The sequence below is a fragment of the Balaenoptera physalus genome, assembly GCF_965194825.1.
Source record: "Balaenoptera physalus genome assembly, chromosome: 16".
Lineage (NCBI taxonomy): Eukaryota > Metazoa > Chordata > Mammalia > Artiodactyla > Balaenopteridae > Balaenoptera > Balaenoptera physalus.
Window position 1 is genome coordinate 5,811,936 of NC_138898.1, and position 10,786 is coordinate 5,822,721.

At 53.1% G+C, this 10,786-nt stretch overlaps 1 protein-coding gene across 4 annotated transcripts in view; it reads left to right on the forward strand.

The window, feature by feature from the left end:
• Positions 1–7,176, forward strand: part of BMP7 (bone morphogenetic protein 7) — a 90,478-nt gene extending 83,302 nt beyond the window's left edge. Inside the window, exons 6-8 of one of the 4 annotated variants that reach the window (XM_082428158.1) lie at positions 828–938; positions 6,218–6,310; positions 6,874–7,176. In XM_082428158.1, coding sequence (XP_082284284.1) covers positions 828–938; positions 6,218–6,310; positions 6,874–6,990 — 321 coding nt within the window. In that variant the 3' untranslated portion in view covers positions 6,991–7,176. Of the gene's footprint in view, positions 1–827; positions 939–4,100; positions 6,112–6,217; positions 6,311–6,873 lie in introns of those variants that run through there. The other 3 variants (XM_082428160.1, XM_082428159.1, XM_082428161.1) reach the window with 3 other exon arrangements.
• The last annotated feature ends 3,610 nt before the right edge of the window (positions 7,177–10,786 follow it).

Consider the following 10,786-nt stretch of genomic DNA (forward strand, 5'->3'; position numbering starts at 1 on the left):
AGGCACTAGAGGTGCAGCCCTGGGCATAGCAATGTGCCTGCCCTCATGGAGCCCAAATATCCCCGGACAGGGTGTCGTCATAAGATCATCAGGGCCACTGGTTTTGTTGTTCTCCCTTCAGCGAGCTTGTAGTTCAGTGGGAGGGTCCAGATTCTTCCCAGGGCATCATGTCCTCAGATACACCCCCAGGGCACTTGTGCACACAGCCGGCTTGGAGTCCTCCTGTGACTGTGTCCTCACTCTTATGACAACATCCATGGTCTAAGAGGTGCCAGGCCGCGCTTACGTTCTAGTGCTGGAACAGAGCCCCCAGATGCACTTGGGTCCCTGAGGGGTATATGTATTGCTACCACAACATTTCTGTGCTAACCCGACCACGTGCGTCCTTTACTGAGTCGCACACGTGTACCGGGCACTGTGCTGGCTTGGCTATACTGTCGTCTCTCTCCTGGGTGGCTGAAGTGAGGCCTGGAGGCTTTGTTTAAAGCAAACCGCCCACGGGTTACCACCTAGTAGGGGTAAGGGTGATGCCACCCTAATCACCCCTCCCGGTGCCACCTTCCGATGAAGATCAAGTGTTCCTTCTGGGCTCAGCCCAGCCCCCGGTGGTCTTTCCCTCACTCTGCAGTCTGTTGGGACCATGAAAGGCTACCTCTGTAGGAGCCCCAGCTGCCCAGGAGGAGGTGGGCCATGCCTTTGACCTCTGGGAGCTTCGGGGTCCGGCCCACAGGAGGAATGTTTCGGCCTAGAGGGCAGGACCCTGTGGCTCCCACTTTCCACGTGGTTCTGAACCCGCGCCCCGCCTGGTCCTCCGCTCTCTCCCGCAGGACTGGATCATAGCGCCCGAAGGCTATGCCGCCTACTACTGCGAGGGGGAGTGTGCCTTCCCTCTGAACTCCTACATGAACGCCACCAACCATGCCATCGTGCAGACGCTGGTGAGTAGCCTGCGCGCCGGCCGGGCTGTGGGCAGCTGGGGGGGCAGGGCCACCAGATCCCGCCTCGTGCTCCTCCGAGCTGGGGCCACAGCAGGTCTCTGGGCAAGACCATGTCATGACTTTCAGGAGCCCAGGGCACTTTTGCTTTCGTGGGCCCTACCTCCATAAAACAAGATTAAAAATTATATTTAGTAACATGCATTATAATCTTCGTGTATGTCTGCAACCCCAGAGTGCATTTATTTCTCCTAATTGTAAAAGCAGTTAGAACAGTTTCACGGGCTTCTAAAGGTGTCATGGGTAAAGGTCCTGTGCCTAACGGCAGTCGCGCTGGCCCTGCCTCTGTCAGGCGACCGTTGTCCCTGGTTGTCAGCATCCACATCCACAGGCCCTGCAACGTCTGGGCTTCCTCCAGGTTGGGTAGGCTTGAGGGCTCATCCCCTCCCAGAGCTCATGGCTTTGCCTCCTAGCCTTGAACTTTGTGATTCGGCCATTCAAGGGTGTTTATTGAGCATCTACTACATGTAGACCCTGCACTGGCAGCTGGGGACGCTGCAGGGAACAGCATACAGGGAACATCACAGACGTGGTCCCTGCACTCAGAGCCTCATTTTCCAGGCAAGGAAACAGTCAAGTAAACAAATGCGGGAACTTCAGGGAGAGGGGAACGACAGGAAGATGGCAAACAGGATAATAGGATAGAGAGATGGGGGGTAGCCGTGGGGCTCTTTGAACTTTCACGGGGTCATTGGAGGATTCAGTGTGATGATGCAATTAAAGCTCTTAACGGGGTATCCAGCGCGGAGGACACTCAATAGATGTTATTTTTACTACTTTACCAACAACAAGAGTGATACGAGTTAGAGACTTTGTTCTTTAGCTTAGAATCTGAGGTTCAGAGACGTTGGTTATCTTCCTCCTTGCTGTGAACATTATCTGGGCCTTCCCTGACAACTGGTCATCTCTCTGGCTTGAATGCTTCTAGTGACAGAGAGCTCACTACCCAGGCCCATCTCCTCTGTACCGCGGGTCTGTTTGTTGCAGAGCTTTGTGCTTCTTTTGCTTAGTAACCTGCCTTCCTCTTCCCTGTCCCTGCCCCATATGTTACTTCTCACTCCCCTGTTCCGTTTGTTTGGATCAGGCTCTGCCCTTTGAGGGAAGGCCTCTTTTTTTAAGCATTGCTTTGCCAGGACCCCCTCTCCCACAGCAGTAAACTCTGAAGCCCTATTCAGGACTGAAGGTCTTCAGGCTGGAAATGAATAGTCACCCCAGCCTGTTCCTTGGCCTGAACTTGTCCCCCGTGCCAGTGTCCCCCTGTTCTGTCCTGCTCCGAGGACCAGAGTGACGGGGGTGTCTCCCAGGCTGCCAGGAGCACACCTCCACCCTTCTTTGAGCCCTGCCTTCATGGCCCACGGAGCAGAAGCCCGGCCGCCCTGTGACACCCTCTCAATCTGCAATTCACCAGAAAGCTCCAGGATCAGAATGAGTCCTTTGATTATTCTGAAACGAAGGTCATGTTTGAAAAGGAGGTGAATCCTTGCTTTCTAGAGAGTCCTAGTGAAATACAGAGGAAGTGAGCTAACATCTGGGATTTGCTTTAACATTATTCAAGGATGGAGGAGATGGGGGAGGGTTTAGATTTGTAAGGTTTGAGGCGATCCATAAAAAACAGTTTAAAAAGCGCGCTGACCTACGTGGGAGGTCATAGACTGGGCCTTGGGGGCAGTGGGTCATCCACAGGGTTTTCGGTTGGCCCACGTGCTGTGTTAGAAACCTGGAAGTTTCTCATAAAAACAAAACAGGACTGACAGCTGGCCTGTCCTGAGCACTCGGTACATCTGATCGCACTGGCTTTGGGCAGCTCGTGTCCGTCTCCCTTTGGTTTGCCCCAGTCCTCACTGGACCCTATGGTCTGACTCCTGGCCCAGTTTGGTCATCCGTGGCACTTGCGTGGCCCCTGCCGTCGTTTGAATTTGTTTGTCCCTGAGCCCCACCACCTGTAACGTGCGTAGGAGCCCACGAGCCAGAAGGAACAATAAACCTGGGCAACTGGCTGACTTCTTTCTTCATTCTTACCTTCTGGACCTTCTCCTTTCTTGTTGACGTCCACTCAAGTGTTTGCCCGAATTCTTTTCCTCTCATTGTTATTGCTCAAGATGCAGAATAGCCTAATATAGTCTAGACTCACACCATCCAATAGAGTAACCACTTTTAAGTGTGGCTCTTGAGTACTTGAAACGTGGCCAGTCTGAATCGAGCTGTTTTACAACTACAAAATACACACTGGGTTTTGAAGACTTAGTATAAAAAAATGTAAAATATCTCATTAATGATTTCTTATGCTAAGTATATGTTGAAATGATAATTTTTTGAAATCTGGGGTTAGAGTAAATATACTGTTTAAATTAATTTCACCTCTTTCTTTTTCAACTTTTAAAATGTGGCTACTAGAACATTTTAAATTACACATGTGATTTGCATGATATTTTTCTTGGACAGGACAGGACTGGCCCAGAGGTCAGCAACCTTTTTCTGGAAAGGGCCAGATAGTAAATATTTTCAACTTTGAGAGTTGAAAGTCTATGCTGCACCTTTTCACCACAGATGCTGTGTAATGCAGAAGCAGAAGCAGACACAGATGCTGTGTAGACGAATGGGCGTGGCCGTGTGCCAATAAAACTTTATTCGTACAAACAGGTGGTGGAGCAGGGATCGGCCTGCAGGCCGACCCTCATCTAGCCCAGTGGTTCTCCAGTTGGGGCAGTTTTGCCTCCCAGGGGATATTTGACAATGTCTGGAGACATTTTTAGTTGTCACAGTGGGGGTGGGGGGGGTGGCGTGCCTCCGACCTCTAGTGGGTGCAGCCCAGGGATGCTGTTAAACCTCCCGCAGTGCACAGGACAGCCCCACATCCTGGCCCCAAGTGTCTTCCTAGCCGTGTGCTGTGTGACCCTCTATGCTTTGGTTCTCTCATCTGTGAATCAAGAATAACCCCAGAACTGAGTTAGTTACCCATCAAGCGCTTAGAACTGGGAGTGAGCGGTAAGTGTCACCTGCGGGGATTTTTGTCCAAGCAGTACCTGTTCCTTTTAGAAGTACTGAGGCCAGGGAGGCGTGACTCACCGGGTCTCACCACTGCCACCGTTTTGGTGTGTGTTCCAGGTGCACTTCATCAACCCGGAAACGGTGCCCAAGCCTTGCTGTGCTCCGACTCAGCTCAATGCCATTTCCGTGCTCTACTTCGATGACAGTTCCAACGTCATCCTGAAGAAATACAGAAACATGGTTGTCCGGGCCTGTGGTTGCCACTAGCCCCTCCTGGAAGTCAGACGCTTCGGGGCCACGTTTTTCCAGATCCTGGGTCTCTCCCACCACCTCGGCGAGGAGCCCGCAGACCAACTGCCTTTCGCGAGGCCTTCCCGTCCCCCTCCCCAACTGCAGCGCTGTAGGAGTGTTAAGGAATTTGAGAGGCAGATGGCTTTTGATCCATTTTTCGTCGGCATCCTACAGACAAGATCCTGCAAGCTGCTGCAGGCAAAACCTAACAGGGAAAACATATATCAGGAAAAATTGCCGGGCCCCGATCGCTGGCTGTGAAGTCTCAGCTGTGCACCGACTCGTTCCCAGGGGTAATGATGACACCCTTCAGCCCGGCCACCAGCAGCGAGAGGAAGGGGGCGCGGCCAGGGGTGGGCACGTCCGTCTCTGTGCGAGAGGAAGACTAACGCGGAAGTCCCTGTAATAAATGTCACAATAAAACGAATGAATGAAAATGGTTAGGATGGTAGAGATATATTTTCCTAAACAATTTATCCCCATTTCTTGGTTTACTCTGATTTCCATAAACAGAAGCTGTGGCCGGCGGAGGGAGGGGAGGCCCCCTCTCCGTGCCATTCCGGTTTCATTCTGAGGCTTGCCGAAGCCCACTGTTTACGTAAACTCACCCAAAAGCCAAGATTTGGCCAGCAGGGGAGACGGAAATTTTCTGCTTGGAGTTGACCTTGAAGAATAAATAGGTTCCATCATTCAGCCCAGTGCGTGGTGGCAGAAATTAAAATAGGCATGTGACGCACCGGCAGACGCCTGGAATTGGTTTTCCAACACTCCCCATGGTAGGAAGTCAGTGAGGGTTGGCAGATGGAGGAGGACAACTCAGGACAGAACTTGCAGCTTGATCCTGAGTTCCGGCCACCATAGCCCTATTTTCAGAAGCACGCTAGCCTTCAGCAGGGGTGGGTGGGCAGGGGGACCGTCAGTCTCCCAAGTTGGTCATCGATAGCAGCGTCCTGGAGTCTGGGCTCTGACGAGGGCCTCCGTGGTCACCTCTTTTCATTTGCAGACCGCTTTTAGAAGTCTCTGTGCAAGAATCGGCCCCTTGAAGTAAGGGAAAGGTGACACGGTGGGAGGTCTGCTGGATGCAGGGTGTGCAGATGTGAATCTCAAACAGAAGGCTCCAGACGCTGTCGTGAGAGTGTCCTGACTCGAAGGTGCCATTTCTGACGTGGCTCTTGCCATGAGCCTCCCTTGCCTTAGCTGGTGGGTCCCCTAAATGGTGTGCACCCCACCTCCAGCTGCAGTACAGCCTTGGAGACGATCAAGCTCTCTGTGAACAAAGAACAGGATTATCCCGGCAAGGCCTGTGGCCCCTGGGATCTGGTCTAGTGGGAAACTGCTTCTCCGTGTTGATTAAGTTGGTTCCTGGAAACACAGGGACCCTGTTTTCATTTTCTTTTATGTTTTCTTCTTCAGTAGCTTGGGCTGCAGCCTTCACTCTGCCTGGTCAATGGGGAAGAGTCGGTGTTTTTGTTACATTTTGTTTTGTCTGTTGACAGATCTGGGGATTTTGCTGTGATTCCCTCCTGGTGCAAGTTTTGTCACCACGTATACCCCGGCCGACATCTGGCTAGCATCATTTGTACACTGAAGCATGTAAATAGTTGTTACTAAACAAAGAAATTATTTATGTCCGTCTGAAGCTCATTTTAGACCCTCTCCAATCCCTTGTTCAGGACGATGAGCTTACTCGCTTCCCTCCAACCTGTTTATTTTCTTATTTAAGACTATTTATTAATGGTCAGACCAATGTACCTTCAGCCGTTACATAGAGCAGTCCTCAGAGAAAATGCTGTATAAATAGACAAAATAAAAAGGGTTCTGGTTTTGGGCCTGTGTATGTCTGTGTTGTTTTTTTCTCTTAGCGCCTGGATATTGGAGTTCTCTTGGTGTGCTGAGAACTCTTTGCCTTGGCCTCCACCATTAACACGCTGTTTATCATTCAGGCCCTGGGGAGAGAGGGACGCTCGTCAATATTTGATGCAGCTGTGTGGGGCTCCGGGCAGGAGAGACGGAACCAAACGGCAAATGTGGATTTGGTAGGCTCAACTACAAAGATCCTTGATTGAATTACAGTGCAGCTGTCAGCAGCTGTTTCAAAGAGGCAGGGGGTAAATTAGCTGTGTTTACTGCTAACATAGTTGAAAGATTTAGTCATCCCAATAAAATAGAGGCACAAGAAAGAAAAAGAAATAGTAGTGGGGGTAGGGGGAGTGTACACCCAAAACTTTAAAGCGGCGCAGACCCCGGAGCCAACACTGTCCAGTGCAGATTATTTCAGCGGCTTGGGGGCTGCTGCTGGCTCCCGGCTTGAGCCGTCGATGGCCCACAGCGGGCCTGGTGAAGGTAGCCAGGGACCCGCTGTGCATGCAGCAACATGCAGCCGTGCAGCGTGGAGCAGCGTCTTGGGTCCCCTTCCGCTTTGAAGTGCACGCTGAGGTCACCTGATGGTTAGAATCTGGGCCCATTCCCTGGCCGGCTGCTTGCTCTTGCCCTGTTGCCTCAAATGAAGCAGCCGCTCCTAACAAGTTCCAGCCCCTGTGATTTCCAAACCCTCCTGTCATTGTCCTGATGCGTGATCTAGCTTTTGTTCTGTTTCCAGGCTGAAGACCAGAGCTGCAAACCAGAGGGCCAGATGCAGCCTGCAGACGTATCTTATTCCTCCTGCATGGTTGAATTCGTTGCCAACACATTTTTGAAACTCAGAAGATTGGGGTGAAAAAAACCCTCAGATTCTGCCTTCCCTTGAGCAGCCTGCAGATCTGGCCACCCTGGGCCCCGTTCCTGCGTGGCAGCTCCCGGCTGGAGCCAAAGAGCAGTTGTTGCCACAGTCTCCACTGCTCCCTATTGTCTATCTCATGAAGGTGCGAATGTCAGTTGCTGTTTTAAAAATTGTAGGTATTTATTGATTTGTCCCCATGTCTCTATTAAGAGTAGGAAAGTAAAGGCTGGACTGAAAGAGCCACACACTCTGGGGGAAGAGGAGAAGCCTTTTGTTCACTTCTGGCTCACTTTCCCCTTTCCAGCTGGACCCCTGTAAGCAGGTGTGTCTGTGGCTGCAGCACCACAGGTGGCCTCATCTTTGGCCTTCACCTTGCCCTCTCCTGGTTCCCACCTCTCTTGCTCATTGTTACCTTGGAGCATTTTGCGTTGGCGCCTCTTCTCCCTGTCCCGCTCACAGAGCACCTCTGTCAGGGACCACGGCTCCCACCACTTGGCCTGACATCGTCGCTGGCCGTGCTGAGAGGGCCTGAAAAAGTGAAGGAATTTACTCACCGGCTAATAATTGCTGGAACCGGAATTGGGACCCAAAGCCTGGGCTCGATCCCATGCTTCCCTGAGTTAAGAGTCTCCTGGGTCTGCTCACGAAATGTGGGGATTCCCGGCCCCCAGCCCTTACTCTCCAAACGACCTTCCCCAATTCCCTACGTCCATCCCTGAACCCATGCCAAGTTCCTGGACCACAAGCTCAGGCTTTTGGTCTCCCTCCTGCTTCCAAGCAGCTCGAGGGCCTTCATCTGTGAGCGTGTTGCCGAACTTCTAGCTTCCCCCCTGGCTGGGCCCGCCAGCCCTGCCTGCTGTACAGTATAGCTTGCCTGACCTCCGATTTCTGCCTCGTTGCCTGGTGACGGTAGTGTGTGGACCTTGCTGGGAGCCTGGGAGGGTCAGCAGTGGTCACTGGGGCCATCTGCTCGGAAAATTCTCACATGTACATTTTGAGTCCTTCCCTCTGTCCAGATCTTTTGGAGAAGCTGAGTGTATTAATTTCCTGAGGCTGCCATCACAAAGTACAAACTAGTGATTTAAAAAACTAGAAATTTATCCTCACAGTTCTGGAGGCTGTAAGTCCAAACTCAAGGTGTCCTTGGGGCCATACTCCCTACAGATGCTTCAGGGGAGGAACCTTCCGTGTCTCTTCCATCCTTTGGTGGCTGCCGGCATCCTTGGCTTGTGGCTGCATCTCTCCAATCTCTGCCACTGTCTTCACATGGCTTCTCCATTTTTCTATGTCCTCCTCTGCATGTCTCTTAAAAGGACACTTGTCACTGGATTTAGGGTTCACCCAGATAATCCAGGATGATCTCCTCGCCTTGAGATCCTTAATTACATCTGCAAAGACCTTTTTTCCAAATAAGGTCACATTCCCGGGTACTAGGGATTAGGATGTGGACGTATCTTTTGGGGTACCACCGTTCAGTCCACTATCATGAAGCTACACGTGCCGCCCCTGAGGCCTTGCCCCCGCTTTCCTGCTGCAGAGTTTTGGGACCTCGTAGAGCACCGTGGTCCTCACAATGCCCCTGGCTGCCGTCCGTGCTGCTGTGTGAGCGCTGCAGCTCCTTGTCTCGTCCCACGACTAGAAAGGGGCTTGGGAGCCCAGCCCAGCTTCCCCCCAGCTCTGAGCCTTCACCCAGTCATGCTGCAGCCAGGTGCAGCACAGGGTGCCGGGCCGTGTCAGCTCTGGAGGAGTGGGCAGACCATAAACAAGGATGGCTGAACCACAGTGCCCTTCACAGGTGCAAAGGTGTCTCTGAGGGCTGCACAGGCTTCCTCTTTGGCCAGGAGCCTTCATTCATTCATTCGCTCATTCACTAGTTCCTTGTGCGTCCTCTGTGTGCCAGGCTGCGGGCGCTGGAGATACAGGAGCAAAGCATCCGCTCAGGGAAGCACATGTTCGAGGGCACAGGAAACAAATAGTATCTGGTACCGCACCACGGCTGCGCGGGCTTCTTCCTCCGTATAAAATAATACAGATTTTCCTTCACGATTGTGTTGGTATAGAGATGAATATTAACCAGGCTGCATCATATTTTTTTATCTTCTCATTTCAGAAGATATTAAAATATTTTTTGTGGGCTCCTAAAAGTACCGTGGCTCCCGAGCACGGTGTCTGCTGTGCCTGATGGACAAGCCGGCTGGGGGTGACCCATTTAGTGATGAGTGCTGGGAAGAAAGAGTGAGCCAGGGAGGGGTGGGTGGTGTCAGCAGAGAGGCTCTTGGAAAGCATGGTCAGGGAAGGACTCTGAGTGGGGAGCGATGGGGGTCCCCATGGGCAAGAGCATTTCTGCCTGAAGGATTTGCACGTGCAAAGGCCCTGAGGTGGGACTTGCTTGCCAGGTTGGAGGAACAGCAAGGAAGCCCGCCCTTGTGGCCGGAGCGGAGTGAGTCAGGCAGGAATGAAGTCAGCGAGGCAAAGGCTTTGAGTGCCCCAGAGGGACTTGGCAGTGGGGTCATAGGACGTGCTAAGAGCAGGAGAGGACTTGATGGGAAGAGCTGGGGGGGGGGGTAAGGGAATAAGGGAGGGCTTCAAGGAGGACGTGGCATTTTAATCTTCCCTGCCCCAGTTGAGCCTTTCCCGTCTCCCATCTGCAGAGGCTGGAGGTGGGGTGAGCACTCAGACCCCTCTACCTGGCGTTTGGGATGGGAAGTGGCACCCGGTCAAGGTCACACACGGAGGCAGCTGAGAGCACGCTCGCTTCCCCTGGGAGAAGACCTCTGCTGCCTTCTTACACATATTTATTTGAGATGGAGGTGAATCCTCGGGCCACAGAGGGAGTGCATGCTGGGCAGAGGGGCCTGGGATCAGCGCCAGCTCAAAGCCTAACTCATTTTGTTAGCTGTGGGACCTTGGGCAACTTCCTACCCTCTCTCCCAGGACCCAGTCCTTCTCGGGGCCCCAGCCCTGCACTCAGGTTGGAGCCCGTCCACCCCTTCTAGGGATACTGACCGTGACCTAGACATGCTTCCCCTCTGCCTGTGGATCGGGTCCTCCTGGCTCAGACCCCTTCAAGACTCTGGCCCCGGCCTCTCTTGGTCTTAGATTTGAGGAAATAAAAATAGAAGAGGAAAAACACAGGACTCTCCAAAGTCTCTGGATTTGCGACAGCTGTTTGGACAGAGACAAAGTGCACCTGGCCCGGGAGGACAGCGCTGCCTTCCCTGGCACTCGGTCCTTCCCACCCGCCCTCTCCCAGCCACGGCTCTCTGGTGACGGAGGAGGTGGCCGAGTGGGGCAGGGTCTCAAGCCCCCCACTCCATGGAACGCAGGCCCTGGGCTGGCCCTACCTTAGTTCCGTGAGCACTGCAGTGTGGCCACAAGTCATGTCCCAGCATCAGCGGCCAGTGCTGTAAAATGGTGCCAGCTACCCGCCCCCGCCCCCCCCGACGAGGGCGTGTGGCCTGGGCGGTCACCCGGGGCTCTGTGCTCCAGAAGGCCCTGCGTTTCCATGCTGCTCCGGGTCCTGAAGCCAGTCCTGTGCCCGGTGGACAGAACAAGAACTTTGGTGTCAGGCCCAGGGTCCGATATGTCCTCTGCCACAGTCACTGTTCAACAAGGACATTTGGGACATATATGGGCTGCGGGCAGTGTTCTGGGCACTGAGGATACGCTGTGAACGGGGGTGGGGGGAATGAGGCCCCCCTCTCTTGGATGGCGCATGCAGTGGCAAAGAGAGCAGGCGAGCAAATGAATGGTCAAGGGAGAGGCCAGACGATGGCCAGCGTTGGGGGAAGGA